Source organism: Bos taurus, chromosome 18, assembly GCF_002263795.3.
Source record: "Bos taurus isolate L1 Dominette 01449 registration number 42190680 breed Hereford chromosome 18, ARS-UCD2.0, whole genome shotgun sequence".
Lineage (NCBI taxonomy): Eukaryota > Metazoa > Chordata > Mammalia > Artiodactyla > Bovidae > Bos > Bos taurus.
Window position 1 is genome coordinate 36,116,411 of NC_037345.1, and position 27,195 is coordinate 36,143,605.

General features: G+C 40.5%; 2 protein-coding genes across 3 annotated transcripts in view; both read left to right on the forward strand.

Moving 5' to 3' along the window:
• CDH1 (cadherin 1) overlaps nt 1-2,958 on the forward strand; it is a 72,704-nt gene extending 69,746 nt beyond the window's left edge. The window contains 1 exon segment of the mRNA NM_001002763.2: nt 1,052-2,958. Within this exon segment, the coding sequence (NP_001002763.2) occupies nt 1,052-1,261 (210 nt within the window). The 3' untranslated portion in view covers nt 1,262-2,958.
• A 2,019-nt stretch (nt 2,959-4,977) lies between these two features.
• Nucleotides 4,978-27,195, forward strand: part of TANGO6 (transport and golgi organization 6 homolog) — a 184,446-nt gene continuing 162,228 nt past the window's right edge. The window contains exons 1-5 of one of the 2 annotated variants that reach the window (XM_002694832.6): nt 4,978-5,125; nt 18,502-19,145; nt 21,309-21,425; nt 22,948-23,089; nt 25,025-25,161. In XM_002694832.6, coding sequence (XP_002694878.2) covers nt 4,993-5,125; nt 18,502-19,145; nt 21,309-21,425; nt 22,948-23,089; nt 25,025-25,161 — 1,173 coding nt within the window. In that variant the 5' untranslated portion in view covers nt 4,978-4,992. The remainder of the gene's footprint in view (nt 5,126-18,501; nt 19,146-21,308; nt 21,426-22,947; nt 23,090-25,024; nt 25,162-27,195) is intronic. The other variant, XM_005218871.4, reaches the window with a different exon arrangement.

Here is a 27,195-nt window from a genome sequence, read left to right on the forward strand (position 1 = left end):
TTTTCCATCTTCCTGCTGCATGATCTAAGCATGTAGATCCTTGTTCTCATGCTTGTTGCCTCCTGATCACAAGATGGCTGCCACGCTTCCAGGCCTTGGGCCTGTTTTCCATTCAAGAAGTAGGAAGAGCGGAGCAGAGGACCAAAATCTTTCTAGCAAACTGTTAGGCAAGAAAGAAATTTATCCTTTAGGTTATTGGTCAGGACTTTTAATTAGCTTCAGGTAGGATGAGGAAGAAATGGTGGGATTAAGCAAAGAACCAGGGAAAATAATAGTCCAGTGGGATCTGTTTCCTTAAACTATGTTACCTGATTACTTACTCGGTCACTGGAATGATTTTCAGGGCTGGTCTGATGGTCCACTGGCCTTCAGTGAGACTTCATGGCTTTTAGCTTTCTAGGGGAGTTGTCATCACCAGGGACTCTAAAAACACAGCTGTGTTGGACAGGACCAAGCCAGATCCATTCTAGCACTGGGTCTTAGAGAAAACTGAGAACAGGAAGGGCCAGTTTAAACCATCCCTTTAGATACATCTGGATCAGGTCTTTTCCTCCATTTATGTTTATTTGTGCTTGTAGCTGTTTCTTAATTACAAAAGTAAAATGTTTGCTATTTTAAAAATATAAATTATGAAAATATATATAAAGAAAAGAATGTAAATCCTATGGACAGAGAATCTCATGAACAGAGGAACCCAGTGGGTCACAAAGAGTCGGACACAACTGAAGCGACTTAGCACGCACACAAGACTATCCTGGAATGACTGTTTTTAGTCTGTCCATTTGGATTGGCTGGTGCTCATCTCCCCTGACTACATATCACTTACCACTTTTAACATTCTACTACAGACTTTTTCCTTTCATTAGAAATATATAATGACCATCTTCTGTTCCAGTCTGTATTAAGTTTACTTTGTTGGTGTTTCTGCAGGATGGTTGCATTGTTGTGTGTTGTGTGCATTTTGCTTTATTCACCAAGAGAAGGTATTTTGCTTAAGATGACAGGTGTGCAATTCCTCTCAATAAAAGATCCTATTGTCTTCCTTCTGTAGAACCTGAAGGCAGCTGATAGTGACCCCACTGCCCCACCCTATGACTCTCTGCTGGTGTTTGATTATGAAGGAAGTGGTTCCGAAGCTGCTACTCTGAGCTCCCTGAACTCCTCAGAGTCAGACCAAGACCAGGACTATGACTACCTGAATGAATGGGGCAATCGCTTCAAGAAGCTGGCGGACATGTATGGAGGCGGCGAGGATGACTAAGGGACTCAAGACTGATGGGAAGAGAGATGGGTCCCTACACTCGTGTGATGGAAAATGCGGGAAACATACTCCTGGTTGTTTGCCAGCTCCCTTCACTTGGGATACGTTTCTGGAGAAGAGACTGATCAGTGATAGCATAGTCCTGATTTCCACTTCATAGATCTAATCTGTGTACTAGAACGATTTAGACTTATTCCTTGAATAATCTTTTTCCTTTCATCATTGTTGACATGGTGATGATGTCCAAAAGACTCCTAAATTTTAATACTTCAAAAGAATAGTTTCAGTCTCAGAAGTTTCTGCTAGGAACTTACAGATTTCCTTAAGGGCGTTGTCTCATTTTTAAAAGGAAGGGGAGGGGTCAATTTCCCTACTGTGTGTGTGTATATATATATATATATATGTAAATTGTGTGCTTTTGTTCCTCCCGTCACGGCACTGATGTCCTGTGTTCTGAGATCCACTCTTACTCCTTCTGAATTTTATTACATTTCTCTGATGCAGACATTATTGGGCCCTTTTAGGGAAAGAGGATTATGTCTTAGGCTGGCCATGTACTGTGTGGGTATTGTGTACTCTTAAGACCTTAACAGCTTAACGGTTTTTCATTTTTATCTTCTGAGTATGTAACTTGTAATGGGCATCTATCCAGTTAACTTGTTCTGAGTAAGGGTGTTGGTTATGTGAATGTCATTACAAGGTACTTTGATTCTAAATAGGGAGGCTGGGCCAGAAGAGGTGGTGAGTTTCAGGTGCCACTGAACTTTTTTTTTTTGACCGCACTGCAGGACATGGGGAATCTTAGTTCCCTGACTAAGGATTAGGCCTGCGTCCCTTAACAGGGGAATTGAGGATTCTTAACCACTGGACCACCGGGGAAGTCCCACTACTAGACTTCTAATGTTTATTTATCGCTAAAACAAAAGAGTGATATATTCCAGGACTTAGAATAGTGCCTAAAGTGCTGTAGCCAAAGACAGAAGCTGGCAAGAGGGCACAGCAGAGGGCAAATGTGAAAAATGGGCTTCGAGATGGCAGGGGCAGTTGCCACTAAGCCTGGCAATTGAGCCAGCTGAGGCTGAAGACAGTTGAGGTGGCTCTACCTCCACCCCCTGGAAATTCTGAACTAGAGGAATCTCAACATGTGTTTCTTGCCAGGATCCTTGGACCCAAAGCACAGAATCCCCAAGCCTGCTTTTGTTGATATTTATAGAGAATGCTAGCTGGTCTGGACACATTTGCCCCAAATTTCAGCTATGAAACTTGAGAATATTTTTCAAATCCAATTTGTTTTTCCTTTGCAGAGGAAGAAAACACTCGCTGAAAGGGTGTTAGCAAAGGAAGGTGAGGGTAGGGAGTACATTAATTTGGATCTTCTTTTAGTTGAAATGCATCTTTTAAGAAACTTTTGACAACCATAGACAAGAATTTTATCTAAATTACTTCCCTACCTATCAACTGTTTTTAGAAGAAGAGGAACATCTCTCAACCACTTCTTAGAATTGTCTTGATTTTTCAGCAATTTAAACTCTAATGTAGTTCTACGTAGAGAATGTCACTATAGTTTTGAGTGTAATATGTGTGTGGGTGCCGATAATTTTATATTTTCTTTGGGAGTGGAAAAGGAAAGCAATTCAAGCTGCAAAAATTATTATTTGTTTTTTATAAATTTTATTAAAGAATTTTGTTACACCATTGTCAAACTTCTTTTATTTGATTGCAAAATTCCAGGTCAGACAAATGGTAGGTAAGCTCATTCAAAACATGGAGAGAGAAGCTTCATATTAAAATGTCTATTCCTGAACTTCGTGTCATTCTGTTGGGACTGAATAGGGGGAAGGGGAAACTGTGTTTCTAAGGTCAATTTATTTGAAGGATATCCATCCATGCGGTATGTGATGTGGCATGTGGTGAAACCAATAAAATCTCTTTGTCAGGGGGAAGCTACTGTGGGTTGCACGGAGGGATAGAAAGAAGCAAGGCTGGGGCTTCCCTGGCAGTCCAGTGGCTAACACTCTGTGCTGCCAATGCAGGAGGCTTGAGTTTCATCCCTGGTCAGGAAACTAGATCCCACATGCTGCAACTAAAGATTCCATCTGCCACAACTAAGACCTGGTGCAGGCAAAATATTTTTTGAAAAATGTAGTTTCCAATTTAAAGATGTTTTAGTAGGTTTTATTTAAGGAAGAGATGAAGATCCAGGTGCAATTTATTAAGCATGCCTTCTGTGGCAGACATAGCTAAATACTTGAGGACAAACAGTATCACTTTGATTCCCCAAGATAGCCTCGTGAAAATGATTCTGTTACCTTTGAGAGTAGGAAATGGCTGATGGCATAGGGCTGGAGTCCAGAGAAATGGGAGTGACTAGGAAGGGGCCTGACTCACTGAGGAGAGAATTAAACGAACCATTTCTTCCCCCAGTGGCATGGTCTTGCATATGGAACACATCCCATTTCCTAAGGCTTTCAGCAGCTAAGTACTGAAGAGCAGTCATCAGTCATGACGTCAGGCTAACTTAAGGGATCTCAAAGAGAAGCAGGACAGCCTCTTGGGAGCAGTCTCACAGAGAGGGTGTTAGAGCCAGGTGTTGGAGCCGGTTGTGACCATGGTAGGCGAGGTTACTGACTTTCAATGAAAGGAGAGGCAGGCATGCTAGTCTTGCCCTCAGAAACATTGTCCTGGATTTGCAGCCTGCCATTCCCTGGTGGCTCAGATGGTAAAGCGTCTGCCTGCAATGTGGGAGACCTGGGTCGCAAAGAGTCGGACACGACTGACGGACTTCACTTTCACATTCTTTCAGACAACATGAATTTTGAATGTCCCACCGAGATTCCTGTAAGTGAAAAGCTGTTACTGATGATATATCTCCAACCCATCTGTTTTACATATTAACACAATTTTGATGTGGCACGATTTTAACAAACACTGAATTTTCCAGGAATGTCTGTGAATACAGCAAAGATAGAGCTTTTATTGGGAGCTGTACTTAGTTCCTTTAAGAAATCGTATCATCAAGAACAATATTTGCAGCTATTTGCAGTCGGTGTGTGTGTTTAGTAGTTGTTTTTAAATATCACTGAAGTGAAGTGAAGTCGCTCAGTCGTGTCCGACTCTTTGCAACCCCATGGACTGTAGCCCACCAGGCTCCTCTGCTGCTGCTGCTGCTAAGTCGCTTCAGTCGTGTCTGACTCTGTGCGACTCCATAGACGGCAGCCCGCCGTCCCTGGGATTCTCTAGGCAAGAACACTGGAGTGGGTTGCCATTTCCTTCTCCAGGGGATCTTCCCGACCCAGGGATTGAACCTGGGTCTCCAGCTTTGTAGTCAGACGCTTTACCGTCTGAGCTACAAGGGAAGCACAAATATCATTAGTGAAGAAATTAAACAATTGAGTATTATTTTACATACCGAACTTCATTATAAGAAGGTACGGCATCTGATTACTTCACTATTTCAGTGTTTTGGTGACCAAATGTTTTCATACTGAGTAAAATTCATATTTTTTATAAACTACTTCTCATCCTTTATACAGAAGTTAATCACGTTGAGTTTCTCAAATCGTGCACATTGACGGTTTGTGTTAGCTATTTTTACATCCCCTACCCCAGGGAAATTCAGGTGGCGAGAGAAAAACATTTTTTCCCAAAGGGGGCGTTCCCAGCCGAGTCGATCCCGCCCCTAGTGCGTCCGCCACACGCCACCCGGCAGCGGCGCCGTTCCGCTGAGGCGCATGCGCAGGTCCCCAGTGGAGCTTTGCGCTTCAGTCATGGCGGCGGTCAGTCAGGCTGCTTCCAGCAGGGTTCTGGAAAAGTGTGGTCTGGAGCAGATTTTGGAGGCGTTGAAGCTGCTGCTGAGCCCGGGAGGTGAGAGGACGGAATTCGGCGCCGGGCTGCACTGGGGCCTTTGGGCAGGGTCTGTCCAGCGTCATTTTACCCTTGAGGAAACCGAGGTTCAAGGAGGGATGGGAACCGCTGAATATTTATACTAGCCGAAGTATCTCGAGCTGTTACCTTGGGCCAGGCACTGTGTTAAGCACCGTGGGTACGTGTTTTCATCCGTCCTCACTGCAGCTCTGCGAGGACTGCAACCACAGCCTCAGAGGGTCTCCCAGAGCTGCCTCGGAGAGGTCCCAGTTTCTTGAGAGCGCAGGGTCTGATGTGGACACTGGACATTTGTACAGAGTGCCAAGGAGTCCAGAGAAAGGAAGCAGTGACGTTTGAGCTGCGTTTTGGGGAGAGTATTTAGGGATTTACAGTCTGTGGTAGGGATTTACAGTCACTTTTAGTCTTTCCCAGTTTAGAATCAGAAGGGACCCTGGGAGTGGTGTAGCCTGGCACTCTCCTTTTACTCCTGAGGATACCCCCGGCTCATCAAAGAATAAGTAACCTGACCAAGATCAGATGGTCAGATATGAGGCAGAACACGAACTTAGAACCAAGGTCTACCGAACCCTCTTGTCAGACCAAGGCAGATTATTCAGTATGGAGCCTCTGATGTTATCTGGAGCTTTGGGGAAGATAACACATGAAATAGGGCCCTACTTTAAATTAGAGTGTACAATTTGGAGGAAGGGGTTTGTAGGGTGAGGAAGGTAAGGTACATGAAGGTTATGTTCCCAGTCTCACATTTTGAGATTTCCCCACCTCCACCCCAAACTTCGAAAAGTCAGGAAACAGTAAGTAGTATATCATACTAGGGGCAAGTGAAAGCTAGTGGGGGGAATTCCCTGCCAGTCCAGTGGTTAGGACTCCCTGGTTTCACTGCGGAGGGCCTGAGTCAGTCCCTGGTGGGGGAACTAAGATCCCACAAGCCGAGAAGTATGAGCAAAAAGGAAAAAAAAAAAAGTAATTGAGTGCCTGCTGAGTGTCAGCCCCTATAGTGTGCTATTTAAGTATGGATCTTTTTATCCTCACAGCAATTCCATGATATAGGTATTACTTGTATTCCATTTTACAGATGAAGGCTCAGGTACATTGGAAATCGCCTAATGCCAGTCTCCTAAGTGGTAGAGTTAGGATTTAAATTTCACATGCCTTCAACTGTAGTATGGAAGTGTATATACTACTTTGCCACAGTGAAGAATTAAACTGGAAAATACATTTTTAACTTGTTAGTGGAGTGGTTGCTTGTCTAGCAACTGCAACTATCTAGAACATTACTGAGAACAGGGATTCAATAAGTTAAATAGTCTGGAAGTAGTCATCTGTCGCAAAGCACATACACTTTGTATTTGGAAGACCCTAACTCTCAGAGTATGTGGTGGAGTTACTACATGTATTCATTTAGCTTAAGAAAAAACAAGCATTATTATTTGAAAAAGAATAATTAGGTAAAATGATATTATTTTCACAGATAGGTTATATTGTGTGAATCTTTCTGCTGTTTTCTTTTGTCATGTCAGCTGCTGAAGGAATTACAAAAATTCCTGTGCGTAATAAGTATTCATATGTTCCTGATGGACAGAGGGTTTTGAGACAAGATGAAAGTATTTGCTAAAAGTACCTCCAGCTAGTTCAACTTCTTTTGGTCTTTCAATTGACTCCTTTTAGGTAATATTTACTGAGAGTCAACTGTATGTAGTATTCTGTCCTCAGTGATTTTGGAGATAGAAATATTATTTAACAACTTGTGCTCTCAAGTATCTTGTTTGGGGAGACGGTACTCCAAATATATTGTACTCAGTCGCTCAGTTGTGTCCAATTCTTTGTGGCCCTTTGGACTGCAGCCTGCCAGGCTCCTCTGTCAGTGGTATTTCCATGGCAAGAATGGTGGAGTGTGTTGCCATTTCCTCCTCTAGGAGATCTTCCCGACCCAGGGATCGAACCAGGGTCTCCTGTGTCTCCTGCATTGCAGGAGACAATTTTTTTTTTATTGCTGAGCCCATGAGGAAGCCTCACTCCACATACAGGCCGATATATTCAACATAGCAGGTAATATTAATACTAGTGGTGAATGGAGGGTACAGGTAGCAGTTGGTTAGTTAGTAAAGGAGTTATCTGAGGAAGGAGCTGTGGAAGGATACAAGAGGAAGGAGAATTCAGTCTAGATGGAAATTGAATAGACAGAAAGGAAGGAAGATACCAAGTCTTTCCCTTTTGAGCTATTAAAAGGTCTACAGCATTACGTATTTTCTCTTCACCTGCCTTCCATTTCTGTTCTCAGTTGTGGGGCAAGTAAGAGTAATAGCTCCACTTCCCTTATTAGGAAGTGTGTTAAGCAGAATTGGAAAGGGGTTGTCAGTTTTAATGAAGTTTTGCTTGAGGTCATCTCAGCAGTTGGTCAGTCGCTAAGTTGTGTCTGACTCTTTGTGATGCCATGAACTGCAGCATGCCAGGCTTCTCTGTCCTTCACTACCTCCTGGAATTTGCTCAAACTCATGTCCATTGAGTTGGTAATGCCATCCAACTATCTCATCCTCTGTTCCCCACTTCTCGCCCTTGGTCTTTCCCAGCATTTTAGCAGTAGTTTTCCTAAAAAAACAAACAAACAAACAAACTTGCCAGACTAAATATATGTTCATTGAACTCAGTCATTAGAATTGAATTATGTGGTGGCTGGGGGGCTTTGGCCACCTCATGCGAAGAGTTGACTCATTGGAAAAGACTCTGATGCTGGGAGGGATTGGGGGCAGGAGGAGAAAGGGATGACAGAGGATGAGATGGCTGGATGGCATCACTGACTCGATGGACGTGAGTCTGAGGGAACCCGGGGAGTTGGTGATGGACAGGGAGGCCTGGCGTGCTGAGATTCACGGGGTCACAAAGAGTCGGACACGACTGAGCGACTGAACTGAACTGAACTGAACTGGGGGGCTGTAAATTGTGGTGATTTGTATATGATGAAGCTGTATCACATATATGTGTTTGGCTGCACCAGGCCTTAGTTGTGTCATGCAGAATCGTTGATCTTTCTTGCGGCATGTGGTATCTAATTCCCTGACCACGGGTCAAACCTGGGCCCCCTGCATTAGGAGTGCAGCATCTTAGCCACTGGACCACCAGTAAAGTCCCTTATTTTCCAGTTTGAATTTACTAAAAAGTACCACACAAATTATGAAGTCTGCTTTTAAATGTCACAAAGCGTAGACTTTTAAATTGGTGGTGGGAAGAATAAATAACTTTGTTTATGAGGGCAGCATTTCCCAAAGCATGATGGGGATGGTTGTAGGCAGTATGTAGAGAAACATTTTGAGGCTGAAAAGCTTCAAATAGTGATCAAGAGCTTGGATTCTGGAACTGGGTTGCCAGAGTTGAACATGCTCTCTGGCAAATGCCTTAACCTTAGTCTTCTTATCTGGAAATAAGGATGTTAATATAATACTCTACACCTCACAGAGGAGAAGGCAATGGCAACCCACTCCAGTATTCTTGCCTGGAGAGTCCCATGGACAGCAGAGCCTGGCAAGCTACAGTCCATGGGGTCGCAAAGAGTCAGACACGACTGAGCAACTAACACACACACACATACACACACACACACACACACACACCTCACAGAGTTGGTGGAAGGATTGAATTAAATACATATCCCTTAGGATAGTATATTAACTATTACTAATTTAAGTTTAAAAAGATTAACTTGAAGAAATAAATGAATAAAGCAAATAACAATACAGCTGGTGCTCAAAATAAATGGCCAAAAAGTTGTGGAAGCACTATATGACTCTAGTTTGAAAAACTTTGTTTTAAGGCTACAGATCTCAAATTTTTTGGTTTCAGTACTCCTACACTCTTAAAAAGTGTTGAGGACTTAAAAGAGCTTTTATGTGGGTTATGTATATCAATATTTACTGTATTACAAATTAAGAGTTTAAGAGAACTCTTAAATTTATTTAAATGCAACAGTAACAAACCTGTTACATGTTAACATAAAAAAATATATTTTACCGAAATAACAGTTGGAAGAGTAACATTGTTTTACTTTTGAATGGCATTGTTTTATTACACTTTTGTAAATCTTAAGTGTCTGACTTATTAGAAGGGAGCTGGGTTTTCATATTTGCTTCTGTGTTCAATCTGTCATGACAGGTTTTTTTATTGAAACAGATGGATATCTAGACTCACACATCTATATATGTAAGTGGAAAGGGAGGAAATTTCCATCATCTTTTCAGATAACTGTGTATTCCTCTTTAAAACTCAACAAGAGGTAATTTCTTAAAAGGTTGATTTTAATATAGAATATGAACTCATATTAATGAATTTTCATATTTGGTACACTCAAGAAAGAATGAGAACATAAAAGGCACTGTCTTAGTATTAATATGAAAATAGTTTTGACCTTGCTGACTTTCTGAGAGAATCTTGGGGAGGCCCTCAGAACCTGAGACCCTGTACCACACTTTTGAGAACTGCTGCTCTCAGAGAAAGCCGTGTTTATTTTCAAGTAGCTTTTATTTTTTATTTATTTATTTATTTTTATTCTAAGTCACTTCCGTCGTGTCCGATTCCGTGTGACCCCATAGACGGCAGCCCCCCAGGCTCCGCCGTCCCTGGGATTCTCCAGGCAAGAATACTGGAGTGGGTTGCCATTTCCTTCTCCTCAAGTAGCTTTTATTTTTATCACCAGAAGAGGGCAGAGGAGACCACTTTAAAAGGGGCTCTTGAGAAAAAAGGGCTAGCAGCTTTTGTTAATCATTTTCTTTGTGTCCCATGTTTAAGTTCCAAGATCTTATAAAGTCACAGGAAGTTACTTAGAGATTGTTTATTGATCTTAATCATTAGTGGCAACAAGCTATGAAAGCACTCATTTCCTCTTTAGGTGTATATTACTCAAAGGCAACAGATATTCATGCCAGTGAGTCGAAACACTTGCCCTGATCAGTCTTAGACAAGTCCTGAAAAATCTTACTCCTCTGATTCTCACTATTTTAGTGATTCTCACTAAATTGATTAACATTTTTAAATGTTATTGTTCCTTTTTCTTTTCATAGAAATAGTTAATATTACTTATAAAGCTTTAAAAAAAAGAGAAGCTAAAAGAAGAAAATTAAAATGACCTTAATCCCACAATCCAGAAATTACATTTTGGAGATATATATATATATGTATTATTTGTTTACAAAAATGATCTCATATACTACATACTGTTTTCTAACCTTAAAATATATTTTTAGTACAGAAATAATACATATTCACTCTGAAAAAAATTTTTATGAAGCAAAAAAGAAAAAGCCCTACCTACCCAAAGCCCTACCATCCAGAGATCATCACTGTTAACACTTTGAAGTATAGCTTTTGAGATCTTTTTCTATGTGTGTACTGAGGCACACATACGTATAAGTTTTCATAGCTAGGTTCATCCTGTTTTTTTATCCATCAGTTTTCAGAAAAATACATTAGTGTCTTAGTCTCCAAATTTAGCCAACGGAGTGATATTTTTTGGTTTTGTTTTATTATGTAATCATGTTTTTGTGTATATATATGTTTCAATTTATTGTAGTGATTATTCTTGATACTCTTAATTGTTCCATCTGTGGCCTGTGGGAGTCATTCAAGTTAGCTGTTGGACTCTTTGATGTGACCTAGTAGTCTTTGATTGCTTCTTTGCTTTAAGACATAAGATATTCAGATTCATCTTATACATTTCTTGCTCTATGCTTGAAAGCAGTTCTTTTTAAGAATAAGTGATATTTAGGGACCACAAGATGGACACTAGTAATATTTATTGCCACTGAGATGTCATTGCTTCAAACTTTTTCAGTGATTAGAGCCAGGAAATATGTGGATTTTCAGAAAACAAAAAAAAGCAAATTGAAAGTTCCTACTGATATTCCCAATTAAAATGAAATGTTACAGAGTTTAAATTTTTCCTAACATTTCATTAAGAAAAATTTTAAGCTTATAGAAAAGTTGAAGGAATTTTACCATGAAAACTCATATACCATGACCTAGACTCTTTAACATGTGTTTGTCCACCTAGCCATTCTTCTTTACTGTATTTTATATTTTTATCTTTATATTTTCTCTTACCTATAAATATTGATTCCTAATAAAATTAATAGTTATTTACTTCCTTCATATATATATGCACTCAAATATATAGTCACATATTCATATATACTCACACATGCGTATAGTGTTTTAAAATAACAAGTCTAACATTACTATCATCAACAAACCTCCTGTTTCTAAGGGATTTTGTTTGTTTGTTTTTGCCCTCAGGATGTACAGAGTTCTATATTTCAAGTCATTTGAAATAATTATGTGTGGTTATGCTGCTAATTTGGTTTAGAGAAAGAGCTGGAACATTTTTTCTGTAAAAAGCAAGCAGTAAATAATTTGGGCTTTGTGATCCATACTGTCTCTGTTACAGCTATTCACATCTGCCATCATAGCTCGAAAGCAGCCATATGTAATATGTAAATAAATGAGAATGACTATGTTCCAGTAAAACTTTATTTGTGGAAATAGGGGCAGGGCCAGATTTGACCTGTAGCTTGTATTTTGGCAACCCTGGACATAAAGTATAGAATTTTTAGGTTTATTTGTTTTTTATCTTTAGGAATATTTTGAATTTTCCTTTTGATTTGTTTTTTTAAAACTATGAAAAATGTGTGTGTGCTCAGTCGTGTCTAGCTCTCTGTGACCTGGTGGACTGTAGCCCACCAGGTTTCTCTGTACATGGAATTTTCCAGGTGAGAGTACTGGAGTGGGGTACTATTTCCTTCTCCAGGGGATCTTGCCCACCCAGGGATTTAACCCATGTCTCCTGCATTGGCAGGTGGATTCTTCACTAGTAGCACCACCTTTGAAGCTCATGAGAAACATTCAGTGCTTTAAGAGGAAAACTCTAAAACTGGATACATTTATCCCTGTCTACTCCCACCGATTTTTTCCGTTTCTCTATAGACAGTTCATTGTAGTGAATTTTTAATTTGTTCTTCCACTACTTTTAAAAAATAAAAATAATCTGTGTACCTTCCCATTCTAACACAAAAGTTAGCATACTATATACATTCTTCTGTATCTTTTAAAATTTAATATGTCTTAGAGATACCTGCATAGTGGTAGGTAGACGTCTTCCTCTTTCCCTTTTACAGCTGCATAGTATTCCATTATGTGAATATGCCACTGTTTATTCATCAGTTCTCTATGAATGGATGTTTGGGTTGTTTTAAGCCTTTTGTTAATGTAAAAAAATACTTTTACCAGACTCAGTGGGTTTGGGGTCCTTAGTGAACACACCAAGTACTTTCTTAAAGTAGAAGCATTTATTACACGTGACAAGTAAGGAGTCAGGGAGATAGTGTTACCAAGTTCAAGCTATTACTGTTCACTGCTCTACCATGACAGGACAGTAAATTGGGGGACAGGTGTTGGGGCAAGAAATAACAACTTTACCTGGAAGCCAGCAGACTGAGAAGATGGTGGTACCAGAAAACCATCTTAACCTAGTTAGAATTCAGGCTTCTTTTTTACTAAAAGGGGATAGGGTGTGGCTTGTTGCAGACTTGGCGCAGTTGTTGATCTAGCCATGATGTTCCTATAAACCTCCAACTGAGAAAAATGTTCAATGGAGAGAAATGTTGTTTTCTTTTCTGCAACTTTTTATCTCTGTGTAAGTGGAAACGCCTTATACCTTTAAAGGTCAAACCTAGGAGGTAGAGAAAAGGCTAGGGCACAAAGATTAGAGCTGAAGGAATAGACCCAATCTGGAGTCAGGTTTGTTCTGTGTTAAATAGGCCTCAAAGCACTATCTCCCCTAACCATTGGACCAGGGTAGTTTTAAGCCCAGGAGGCATGCATATTCCTGAAAGGGCAGGCATGATCATCCATAAGCAATATAAAGAGGCAGCGGTTACTCTAGGTTGCCCAAAACTGAAAGCAAACAGGTGCTTGAGTGTTTGCGTGTACTACAGTGTCTTGTGGGATGTTTTGTAGCCTTTTGGAGACACCTGGTGCAATTTAAGGGTTAGCTTCTGCGAGACAAAGCACAATTTGATTGAGCCCCATCCCTTCCCTACTGCTGCGTATCTAACAATATGGCAATGAGAAGCTTTGTGTATATGTCACTTTGCATTTTTGCCTGTGTATCTATCTATAGGATAGATTCTTAAAAGAGGGATTGCTGGGCCAATGGTTAAATGCCTATATAATTTTGTTAGATATTGCCAAATTTCTTTTCTTAGGGAATGTACCATTTTAGTCTCTTACCAGCCGTGTATGAAAGTGTTTCCCCAAAACACACAATGTGTTATAAAAACATTTGGATTTTAGCCACTTGATAGATGGGAAGTGATATTTCAGTATAGTTTTAATTTACTTTTCTCTTAGGAGCAAGGTTGATCATATGTTCATGTTTAAGAGCAATTTGCATTTCTTTTTCTGTAAACTGTTCATATCTTTTCCCCATGTAGTACTTCATGCTCTGTTCCCTTTAGAATATTTTTAGTGAACATGTCATTGAATAATGTTCACCATAGTATAATGGCTTCAAATAATCCATCTGTCATTCATTCATTCATTCAATAAATAACTACTTATTTTGAACAGCTACTGTGTCAGACAGGCCTTGTTCCAGGCAAGGAGAACACAGCAGTGAACAAAACAGAGCAATATCCTTGTCCTCAAGGAGTTTTTGTTCTCGGTGGTGGAGAGACGATAATAAGCAAAACAAATGTTACATATAAAATACAGTATGTTAGATACAGGTAGACTATAATTTACTCAACGTGTATTTCTAATTTTACACTATTATAAATAATGTATTGTTGAACACCCTTTTAGTTATCATCAGTTGCATCTTTCTTAGAAGATATATTAACTTTAGTTTTGAAGTCTGTTGCTGTTTGATTTCATTTATGTTTTCAGCATTTTATTGTAGTTTTATAACCATAACCCACCTTTTTGCATTACATTTTTAGTAGTCATCCTAGAATTACAATATACATTGTAATTTTTCACAATCTGTTTAGAATTTATCTTGTACCACTTCATAGGACATATAAAAACCTTGTAACTGTAAGGGTTCTTTTATAGCCTTCCACCCCTTTTGGGTTTTATGCTATAGTTTTCATGTTCATTGTATCTATGTAAGATATAAACCCCATAATACAGTTTTATAGATTTTACTTTAGACAGTTATATGTATTTAAACAAAGAGGAAACAAATGAATCTTTCATATTTACCCACATATTTACCATTTCTGATGCTTTTCCTTCCTTCCTGAAGATCCAAGTTTCCATCTAGTACTCTTTTCCTTCAGCTTGAAGAACTTCTTTAGCATTTGTTTGTATTCCAGATCTGCTGGCAGTCAGTTATCTGAGTTTTTATTGATCTGAAAATGTCTTCCTTTTTCTTTCATTTTTGAAGGTTACTTTTTATTGGATATAGAATTGAGACTTGATAGGTGGTTTTTTTTCCTCCTGTCATCACATCAGGTTGTTTTTTGTTTGTTTTTTACCCTGTTACCACTTTAATGTTTTTCCATTATCTTTTAAGTCATTGCTTGTGAGTACAGTCATTCATAGCTTTGGTCTCCTATGCTGACTGCTTTTTTCTGACCACTTTCAAGATTTTCTCTTTGTCTAATTTTTAATTTATTTTTAATTGGAGGATGATTGCTTTACAGTATTTGTGTTGATTTCTGCCCTCTTATCAGTGTGATCTTTATCTTATTTCAATGATTGACTATAATATGCCTAGATGTGATTTTCTTTCTACTTATCCTGATTGGGCATCACTGAGCTTACTGAATCTGTAAATTTATGTTTTTTCACTAAATTTTGGAAAATTTTGATCATTATTTCTCCACATCCTTTTGTGCTTCATTTTCTCTCCTTTTATTCTAGTTACTCTCTGTTTTATTACAAATACATCGTTTGATAGTGTTCACAGATACTAAGGCTGTTTCTATAAAATCTTTTTTTCTTTGTTGTTCAGATTGGATAATTTCTAGGGGTATATCTTCAAGTTCATTTTTTGAGGGGGGTCATCTCAAAGCTGTTAAGTCCGTCCATTGAGTTTTTTAAAAAATTCAGATATTTTGTTTTTAAATTCTAGTATTTTCATTTGGGTTTTTAAAAAATGCTTGCTACTTTTTTGCTGAGAGTCTGTATTTTGTTCATTCATAATGAGTACTTTCCATCACATGCTTGAACACAGTTAAAAGAGTTGCTTGAAAATCTTTGTCTGCTCAGTCTGACACCTGGGTCATCTCGGATCAGTCTCTATTTGATTGTCTTTCTCTTGAGGTGGATCACATTTTCAGATTTCTTCATCTGTCTAGGACTTTTGGATTGTATAATTGACATCATGAAGGATATGCTGTTGAAACTCTAGATTCTGTTACAGTCCTCCAGAGAAGATTGATCTTTTTTGGTTTGGTTTTGTTTTAAAGTAGCCTTTTTTTTTTTTTGCGATGCCATATGACATGTGGGATCGTAGTTCCCCGACTCGGGATCAAACCTGGGCCTACTGCAGTGAAAGTGCTGAGTCCTAACCACTGGATCACCAGGGAGTTCCCTGAAGTAGGCAGTTCATTTGACTGATTCATACTCTAAGCTCTGTCTCTTCTGCAATGGGCAGCAGCTCTTTTCAGTTCTTTCCATTTTAGCTGAGGTATTTAAAGTTCTTCCCATAGATGCTTAGTTCAAAGATTAGCCATTGATTTAAGCACAGTTTGTATTAGATGGTTGGATGGCATCACTAACTCGATGGACATGAGTAAGAGCAAGCTCCGGGAGTTGGTGATGGACAGGGAAGCCTGGCGTGCTGCAGTCCGTGGGGTTGCAAAGAGTCGTCGGACACGACTGAGCTACTGAACTGAACTGACTGAATGCAGAGCTGGGAGCCCTTCCTCTCTGGTTCTGTACTTTCTGAGATTTCTTATTTTCCGCCTGCTGTAATTGCCCTGAATTGTATGCTTTGGTTCTTGTCAGTAAGATGAATTTCTTCTAGTGTTTTTGGTATGCAAAGACCTAACCCCAGACTGAAAAGCAGGAAACTTCTTCAGTGCTGTTTTTTTCCTCCTGGGTGCCTTCTCTAGTTTTTGTTCCCTTTCATCACCTTCAGGCATCTTCAGATATTTGCTTTTTACTCTTTGTTCAGAGTTGATAGTTATCTGAGAGAGGCTTGGTCTTATAGGAGTTCTAAGGAGATCTTTATTATCACTCTTTATTCATTCTTTTACTCAGTCAACTACAGATGCTCGTTTGGGGCTTACTTTATGTCAGCTGTGCAAAGCACCGACCAAACAACAGAGATGTGGTACCCACCGTCATTAAGTTTAAATTCTAAGAGAAGAAAGAAAGTAAATACCAATAAAATAATTACTGATTACGATAAGTACTATAGAGAAAAGAAATTGGGTGTTAGCACAGAGTTAATAGTGTGGGCAATGGCTTTTAGAGTGGTCAAGGAAGGCCACCTGTGAGGAGATAATATTTAGATTGAGATTCTGGATATCTGTGTCTCAGCACTTCTGCTTTTAGGTGTATATACATCAGGAATGTGTGTGTGTGCTTCCACCAAGAGAAATCTGTTTTATTTTTTATTTATTTTTAATTTTTGACCATACCACATGGCATGTGGGAATCTTAGGTTGTTCCCCAGCTAGGGATTGAACCCGTGCTCCAATATTGGAAACCACTACACTGCCAGGGAATTCTCAAGAGAAATCTGTTTTAAATATTAAGAGGATCTGATGTGTGAAAAGTAAATTTTTAGGAGAGTGAAAGTAGGGAGGCCAGTCAAGAGGGTTCTGATGTACTTCAGTTTAAAGATGTTAATGGCTTCGACAAAGGTTGTAGTTGTAAGGTGGAGAAAAATAAATTTGAGAATGATTTAGTAAGCAGAACAGGAAAGACTTGGTGATGGGTTGGATAAAAGAAAAAGGTGGAGATGTAACCAGTTAGTAGCCAGGTTAGATTGTATTTAGGAGTGTAAGGTACGTGTGAGAATCAGTAATTTGTTGAATTTGAAAAGCCTAAGAAATATCCAAGTGAAGATTTCATTCAGCAGTTGGAAATATGTCTCTGAAACTTAGAATCATGGGCTCTAAGTAGTCATGGGCCAGGCATGTAAATTTGGAAGCTGTTAGCTTATAGCTCCGGAGAAGGCAATGGCACCCCACTCCAGTACTCTTGCCTGGAAAATCCCATGGGTGGAGGACCCTGGTAGGCTGCAGTCCATGGGGTCGCTAAGAGTCAGACACGACTGAGCAACTTCACTTGGATACATTGGAGAAGGAAATGGCAACCCACTCCAGTGTTCTTACCTGGAGAATCCCAGGGACAGGGGAGCCTGGTGGACTGCCGTCTGTGGGGTCTCAGAGTCGGACACGACTGAAGCGACTTAGCAGCAGCAGCCGCAGCAGCAGCAGTTTTTAGCTCATTTTTAAAGACCTAGGCCAGATTAAGACTGTCGAGGAAGATAATCCAGAGTTCAGGACAAGCCTTGGAGCACTTTGATATCTGGTAGAGGAAAAGAACCAGTAGAGGAGACACTTCGAGATGGCCATTGAGGTAGAAGGAAAAAAACCAGGACAGGGTGCTTGCTGCCCCAGAACCTAAGAGAGGAGCGTTTCGAGGAGGGAGTCAGCAAGGATGTCAGCTGCTGAGAGAGTGCACGAGCTCCTTCACCAGCAGAGGGCAGTAAAGACCATTTTGGGAGAGTTCAGGAAAAATTGAGACTAGATATTAGGGAGTGTGTATGATTGAATTTCTTTGCATCCCATGTCCATATTCTGCGATCTGCCTCACTGGTTGTAATTTTATGATGGAAAGGACTTTTTTTTCTTCAATGCCTTATTCCTGGGATCTAGAACAGCTTGAATGAACCTTCTGTGGTAAATGTTTACCTTTTTAGATTTCTCTTCTCAATATAGTTTCAGCCCAGTAAGTTGATTAAGATCTGGCCTCTTGGTTCTGGGGCAACAAGCACCCTGTCCCCTCAGAACGTGTGGGGAATGGAAACAAACCATGAAGTATTAGGTCGGCCAAAAAGTTCGCTCAGGTCTTTCCATAGGATGCTCTCAAAAACCCAAATGAATTTTTTGGCTAACCCAATATAATGTGTTCTGTACATAATTCTAACTACATGAAAAGTGCTGTGGTAAGGCAGGAAATGTGGTCTGGAATTCTGCCTTGCCTGGGGAGGCATAGCTGGGGTGCCTCTTTCTAGAAGTAATGACATCTGAGTCAGGCTTCAGAAGATGAACTGGAGTGGGCAAGGCATTCCTCATGGAGGGAAGCACAATTTGTTTTCCATGTATGTAATTTGATTGATTTTTCTTCAGAAGGATCAGGCTCAAATTCACTGCAGATCACGAAACATGATATCCTGTTGGCTACTTTAAAATCTAACCTGTCTGCTTTGGAGCACAAGTTCCTGAAAGATCCTCACTGGAAGATACTGAAACTCCTACGGGATGAAATTGCTAATGAGGCAGAATGGCCGCAAGACTCTATGGACGTCACCTGGCATTTTACTTCCCAGACTTTATTGCTGCTGCTGTGCTTGAAGGAAACCATGCTCCGCCTGGCAGCTGATTTCAATCCAGGTAAACCCAACCCGAAGACTCCAGAAACTGCTCCTGCCCTGAGCCCGGACACGCTTAGCGTCTCCCAGCAGAAGACTGTCCAGTCAGTTCTGCAGTTTGTAGTGACGTTGGGTGTCTGCCCCTATCTCGCGCCTGGTGTTGGAGTCCCTCTGAGATTCAGGACCGAGTTTGGGGCCGTTGTTCAGGACGTGGTGTGTCTCAGTGCTGCTCCCAGTGCAACCCGGAGGCTGTATACGAGCTGCAGTGTCCTCCTCAGTGTTGCTCAGCACGCGTCTCTGGGGAGCCTGGTTTTCTGCCGCCATTTTGGGGATATCGCAGCAGGTCTGTGCCAGCTGGGGTTCTGCCCAAGCAAGAGATCGCCGCTGAGTCCTGAGGAAGAGGTAAGCATCCATGGGGGGAGAGAGAGAGAGAGTGTGAGAATTTCTGTGTGTCCTTGTGTGTGGTTGCTATAAGAGATCATCTCAGTTCTTTGGAAAAGTGCTGATGGAAAGACCTAGAATTTTTATTAAATGCCTAAGCATCTCTGGTGGATAGACGAATCTTTTTAGGGGGTTGGACCTTTCATTTATTAAATACGAGTCCTTTCACTCCTGGAGAGTCCATTTCGTCTGTTCCCTTCTTTCCATTTTTTGAAACAGCTGTTGCAAGCTATTTCTTTGAATCTCGGTTTCTTTCCAACTTTGTAAAATGTGTTTATTAATGCCTGCCTTGAGAAACAAAACAATACCTACCTTGGAAGGTGGCTGTGAGGAATAAGGATAATGTGTGTAAGTTACCTGGCCCAATACCCAGCAGTGCTCACCAAAAAGTTACTACTACTACTATTAATATTAAACTGTTTACGCCTCCTTCATTAAGTTCTCGGGAAGATTAAGTGAGATGAAGTATGCAAGCGCTGGGTGCCCTCCACAATCCAGTCAGTGTTGGTTGTTAGGTGCTGAGGGTACAGGCAAGTGTTTTGTTGATAGTCAGTAGGGATTTGAACGTCTGAACGATAAAGTGATATGAAGGATACAAAAGCATTAGATGTGGCCCTTTTCTCCAACAGCTCACACAGTCACTGGGGAGACAAGACTCACAAGTGTAACATAACAGGGACCACTGCTTCCCCATGAGAGCGCTGCAGCCTTAGCACAGGAACCTAAACAGAAGACGCTGTTAAGGTATAAATGTAACCAGGGTCACGTGCAGTGTAATTCCTTTGCTCCTGCATCCAGATTTTATCATGTCCACTCACTTATCTTTCTGTCAGCCTTTCTATGTCACCCTCCAAGTTGTTCCTTTTCTGTTTGTTCTCCCTGTGCTCACAAAAGAAAATAAAACAGAAAACACTTAAAAGCCATTGTCACCTGAGTAGTCACATGAAATTATGGTCTCCTCCAGCGCCCTTATGTTTTGCGGAGCAGAGCCCTGTGCTCTTTACAACAGGGTGTGCGTCTTGACGGCTCCATCAGTGCCTGCTACCTGCACTTCCTTGAGATGAAGGGTCTGGAGCAGGTCTTAAGCCTGTTGTTTGAGCTGAGCAGTACCCAGAGGTCTCAGGCAGAAGAGAGAAAAGAAAAGGGAAACACAGAAAGGACCAAGTGATGCGGTGGAAGGAGAAGGGGAAACATGGTGAGTGGACAGTATGAAGCTGGACAAGTCCCGCAACAGCTGCTCCGATCAGCATCTGCATCACAATTTACTAAATTGTATTGAGCAGGATTCTGAGTCTTGACTGTGAAGCTCCCAAAGGGGGTCAGTCTGTTGTGGCTTGGAGCAAGGGACCCAATTAAACAGCACCCTCTTTGCTGCCCAGATTCTGAATGAGTGAAAAGACAGTTAACAGAGTAAGAGATGACAAGTCAGAATGTCACCTTTATTACTCATCAAGGCAGAGCTGGAAGGTCTATAGAGAGAGACCCATGGGTCTCCTAACAGTGCATTCCACAATGAGATGCACTTCTCACCCAGTTTTAAAGAGTTCTAGAAAACTGCAGCTCCTTCTGCCCCAATGCAGAGGACATGCCCCTGAAAAATCTATGGCACAGAAGAGCAGAACAGACTGTGCGCTCATGCCCAAGAGAGTGAAGAGGAGCGAGCTGTGTGTGCTAGAACTCAACAATCAGATGAGTGGATGCAGTCTCCTGCCCAGAAGTGGGTGAGGGAATGGAGAGGGGGCCAGGAGTGTTTCCTTGTTATAGCCTCCTCTGAATGGAAGGAAACCAAGAGGCAAAAGAATTAAAATGGGTAATCAACAAGGACCTACTATATAGCACATGGGACTCTTCTCAGTGTTATGTGGCAACCTGGATGGGAGGGGAGTTTGAGAGAGAATGGATGCATGTATATAAATGGCTGAGTCCCTTTGCTGTCCACCTGACATTATCAGTGCGTTGTTAATCGACTATACCCCAATACAAAATAAAAAGTTAAAAAAAAAAGGCAAAAGAAGTCGGCCTCCTGCTCCCCTCACAAGCATCTTTGTTCACTGTTGCAGAGCATTACCTTCTATTGCTTGCCTGGTTTCTATCTCACAGAAGCCAAGGACATGTTTCTTTTAGGTGTTAAGTGAAGAAGAAAGAGCCCTATCGAAGAAGGCCCTAAGAGACATCTTGGATCAAGTGTATCAGCCATTAGCAGTCCGAGAATTACTTATCCTCCAGGGAGGACCGCCCCAGGTATGCACACCTGGGGATTCTTGTGGGTGAAGCTTTAATGATAGAGTGTAGTGTATTGTCTTCTTCCCTGCTAGCTCAGCAGTAAAGAATTTGCCTGTGATGCAGGAGACCCAGGTTTGATCCCTGGGTGGGGAATATCCCCTGAAGAAGGAAATGGCAACCCACCCCAGTATTCTTGCCTGGGAAATCCCATGGGCAGAGGAGCCTGGCTGGCTACAGTCTGTGGGGTTGCAAAGAGTTGGACACAACTGAGTAACTAAACAACTGTCTTCTCCTGGAAATTAGTCTAGTTGAATACTGTTTCATCTTTTAGATTGTTAATTGGTATTTGCCAAACTAAATTACACCGACCTCTGGGATAATTTTAAGGGATTTTTCTTTTAATGAAAAATGGACACTTTTCCCAATAATATTGTGATAATTTTTTAGGGCTTATGACAAAAATATACTTTATTCATTCTCAAACTGGGTCTTTTTTTTTTAAACTAAAATTTGGCTGTTTGGCAGTATTCTTCTGGCAAAAGTATTTGGACATCTTACTCTTTGAATGGAGTATTTGAAGTCAAGGAATTTAGAGTAAAAACGTAATAGTATACTGCTCAGCATAATATAGTTTCTTTTTTCCTTAAAAGTGATTATTTTTCCAGAACGATTCAATTTGGTGATGTAGCTGGAATTACCTATTTTCTTTTAGTACCTAAATTTTAGTAACGAGTTTAGGTGAGTAAAGCATGAGGGTCCAAAGGATGGGACTTCCCTGGTGGTCCAGGGATTAAAACTCTGTGCTCTGAATGCAGAGGGTCTGGATTCAATCTCTGGGCAGGGAACTATATCCCACATGCTGCAACTAAGGCCTGGTTCAGCCAAATAAATACATTTTTTTTTTTTTTTAAAGCATGAAGGCTCAAAACAGTTAACTGTATTAACTGTTAGACACTGAGAGGAATGCCCTCTCACTGTTGGAGACTCTCCTCTTAGTGGTGAGTCTTCTTTGGAAGCTGCATTTGATTGGAAGGACTGTATTCAGATTGGTTACATGGATTTTGTGTCCCCCAAGTCTATATTTTATTCACAAACATTTGTATATTTCTGGGCTTGAAATTTCACTTGATACTTTTTTGAAGAAGTTTCACTGTATTTTTACTTCCTTAAAATTAAAAATGAGGCTGAAGAGATTTTATAAATGTTTACAAAAAAAATTTTTTTTTTTTTTGCCATGATGGTTTTGCAGGATCTAAGTTCTCCAACCTGGGATTGAACCCAGGCCATGGCAGCGAAAGTCGAAGGAATCCTAGTTGAAGGAATCCTAACAACTGGGCCACCAGAGAACTCTCCCCTCCCCTTTTTTTTAAAAGAAAAATTTTTGCCTTTTTGAAGTCTGTATAGCGTACTGTTAATTATCAGTCTGACTCAGTATATTTGTATATTTCAGATTGGACTGTAAATCCTATCTGAAAAACAAACAAAAAAAATCCTGTCCATTACGCTGACATTCATTCACACATTTCCCTTCGTTTTTCAGTCCTGCTCAGAAGGGAAGATGCAAGACAGGTGTCGAGCCCCAGCTTGGCTCCGGCGTCTGTGTGGGCAGCTCCTCTCTGAAAGGTTGATGAGACCCAGCGGTGTTCAGGCAGTAGTCCGGGGCATTTTGGAAGGAGCAGGTGGTAAGAAATAGACGTTTGTTACTTCGGCATCCACTTTTCTTTATTGGTCTCTAGCCTTTGACTGTAAAACCTGATGTAGACTAGGCTTTGTTTGTGCCTTTGTGGGGCGTGAGGAATTTAAACTTTAATGAACTCCTTTTCCAAAAACTCATTTTCTTGCTATTTTCCCCCAAAATAGTTGTGATACATTGCTCATGTTGCATAATATTATCGATTGTTTCAAATAAGTTATAATACCAGAGGAAAACATTGTACAGAAAGTTTAAGTAAACCCTATAGAAACCAAGAAATTCTCTGTGGAAAAGGCCAGAGGTCCTATGAGTACTTCACCTCAGGACTTTAAAATACAAAAGCATTCTCCTCAAGTTTGAGATACCCAAGAGATAGAAGCTTTGGAATGAAATTTTAGATTCGTTTCCAGTTATATTCTCTTAGTCCTCATTAAGAGAAGAAATGTTAATTATCATACTAAGTATGGTAGTAGTTTTTAATTTATATTTTTTGACTTTTAAACAAAATTATATATGCACATAATTTAAAGAATCAATAGGTCTATAATACTTTTAGAGAAAAATAGCAGTCCTTAGCGGCTTTTCACTCCATTTCCCATCCCCAGAAGCAACCACTTGGAACATTTTGAACAGGTGTCTTCTGATATTTTTTCTAACCATAATCCTTATATTAAAAAATATTTCACTGGAATGGATGTGCCTGGTAATTTTTGAATGGATAGCGGGCATTTTAATTTAACACTGCTGAATGCTGTATTTTGTTGTATTCCTTTGTTGGGCTTTGTGCTAGGATGCGGTTAATTTTCTTGATATCAGTTTGAGTCCTTCAGTTCTGGCTCTTAAACCTTGTTACTGTGGGTGGATAACAGCCTTTAATTTAAGGTAATTTGGCACCAATACTAAAGTGATACCTTTCTGGGATTTTACTTGATTCTGTATGTATTAAGAGGCTTTCCATGCTCACCAGTAGGAACACTTAACTATTCCAAGCCCTGCATGAACGCTGGGGATTGTTCTCCCTACTCCTTTCTGGTGTTTCTTGCCTTGGGTTTCTCTCTCTGTTGCTCTCCCTCTCTCTCAACACACACACACGCGCCATACTCTGCAGAAGACTTGAGAGAGGATTCCTCTGCTGATCTCTGGAATTCCCTCTTTGTGTAGCTTTCTCCTGTCTGCTGTTTTACCCGGAAAGCTCTAGCTGTGTTGACGTCCCTGAATTCTGAACTGTGTTTTCTTCTTTAATTCAGCAGCATAGCAGGCTTCATTGGATTCTCCTTTACCTGTGGTATGGCCTCAAAACTCTCTATGGACTTGCCTTGGTGGTCCAGTGGTTAAGACTCCATGCTCCCAGTGCAGGGGCACTGGTTCAATCCCTGGTCAGGGAACTGAGTTCCTACATGTCTCGTCGTATGGACAAAAAAAAAAAAAACAAACCTCTCTCAAGGTAGTAGGCTAGGGTGTTCACGGGGCTCACCTTGTTTGCTTCCCTTCTCTTAGGGACCAGTATCTTGGGCTGCTTTTATCCAGTGTCTGAAAGCCACCATTTACATATTTTTTCTAAGGGGGTTACGTAAATCTGATACCTGTTACTCCCTAACTCTAGTTTAAGGCAGTTTGAATGACAAGATGCATATAAAGAGACAGAATAATAGAAATATTAATCATTTGAAACATGTCAGTAATAAGCACAAAGAAGAAACTAGTGTTCAGATAATATGAGTACTCTAATTACAATGGTTGAGTGCTATTTTTTTCCTCTGAACTTGCCAGAGACCAACATCAAAACGAAAGTACGAAGAGGTAGTTTATCTTACAGAAGAAATTAGCGACTTTCAATAGGGAAAAAAGTAGTTTCTCCTCTAATTTAAGGACCTTATGTGGTGAGGTGCTATGAATTTTTGACGTCTGTATCCATTGCTGACAGCTGGGGCGGCTGGAGGGAGTGATGCTGAGGCCACAGCTGCCGACTGGAAGAAGTGTGACTTGATTGCAAAGATTTTGGCCTCTTGTCCCCAGCAGTCTCTTTCACCAGAGGATTATTATAGAGATATCTGCCCCCAGGTAAATCGTGTTTCTTTTGTCTGTTTGAGGATTATCTGTTTATTTATAGAAAGAGGACTTTAAATGTTCACCTAATATTGAGTTAGGGGCTTTCCCAGTGGCTCAGCGGTAAAGAATATGCCTGTAGTGCTGGAGACTCGGGTTTGATCCCTGGGTGGGGAAGATGCCCTTGGTGAAGGAAGTGGCAACCCACTCTAGTATTCTTGCCTGGAAAATCCTGTCTGTCCATGGTGTTGCAAAGAGTCGGATACAACTTAGTGACTAAACAACAACAGTATTGAGTTAATATAATGTTTATTATTCAGTGAAGGACTTTCTTAATAACATTAAAAACGTGTGGGAGAGACTGATCTGTTAGGATTCCCCGATAGCTCAGTTGGTAAAGAATCCTGCACTGCAGGAGACCCCGGTTCAATTCCTGGGTTGAAAAGATTCCCTGGAGAAGGGATAGGCTACCCATTCCAGTATTCTTGGGCTTCCCCTCTGGCTCAGCTGGTAAAGAATCTGCCTGCAGTGTGGGAGACCTGGGTTTAATCCCTGGGTTGGGACAATCCCCTGGAGAAGGGAAAGGCTACCCACTCCAGTATCCTGGCCTAGAGAATTCCATGGACTGTATCAATGGGGTTGCAAACAGTCAGACATGACTGAGTGACTTTCACTTTCATCATTAGTAACTGACTAGCCTGCCCTCAAAACTGGAATATAAAACTAGTTTTGTCATATTTATTATCTTTTCTGTGTTTTTAATTATTTTTTAAAAAATATGTAGTAAATAAAAAAGGTAAATTAGTATGCTGTACAATTTTAAAAAGCACAAAAGAGAAAGCGGAAAAATGTCTCTCTCCTGTCTCTGTACCAGTTTCTTATTTATTTTGCAGAGACAATCTGTGAATAATGTGTATACAATTATATGTGTATGTATTTGTTTTTATATTCTAATTTTTACCCAATGATAATATGCTGCACACACTATTTTTCAGTTTTGCTTTTTTCACTTAACAATGTACTTTGGAGATCACTTCATATTAAGCTGTCTCATTCGTTTTCTTGGGTGCATAGTATTTCATCATATTATGTACCATAATTTATTTAACCAGCTTCCTATTAATGGACATTTAAATTGTTTCTATTGTTTTGCTGTTACAATGCTCCAGTTAATAGGGAAAATTTTTAGAATTGAAATGATTGGCTTAAAAAGTATATTTATTTAAATTTTTGATTGATACATATGGATCTGTTTTCCCACACCGTTGCCTACACAGTGTGTTACAAAACTTTTCTTTTTTTTTCCCCTTTTTTGAATTTTTATTTTTTATTATTATTTATTATTATTTATTACTCTACAATATTGTATTAACAAACTTTTCTTTGTTTATCTGATAGGTGAAAATGTGGAAGGAGTGTTCTTAGTCACCACTCCACATGCTTTTAGATGTAAGATATGCCTTTTGGAGTACAGTGTAAAGAAAGTCATTCAGTTGTTATGCTGGTCTTCACGTTCTCATGGGGAAGCATCAGTTCAGTTCAGTTCAGTTCCTCAGTCATGTCCGACTCTTTGCGACCCCATGAATCGCAGCACGCCAGGCCTCCCTGTCCATCACCAACTCCCAGAGTTCACTGAGACTCACGTCCATCGAGTCAGTGATGCCATCCAGCCATCTCATCCTCTGTCGTCCCCTTCTCCTCCTGCCCCTAATCCCTCCCAGCATCAGGGTCTTTCCCAATGAGTCAGCTCTTCACATCAGGTGGCCAGAGTACTGGAGTTTCAGCTTTAGCATCATTCCTTCCAAAGAAATCCCAGGGCTGATCTCCTTCAGAATGGACTGGCTGGATTTCCCTGCAGTCCAAGGGACTCTCAAAAGTCTTCTCCAACAACACAATTCAAAAGCATCAATTCTTCGGTGCTCAGCTTTCTTCACAGTCCAACTCTCACATCCATACATGAACACTGGAAAAACCATCGCTTTGACTAGACGGACCTTTGTTGGCAAAGTAATGTCTCTGCTTTTGAATATGCCATCTATTGAAAGGTTG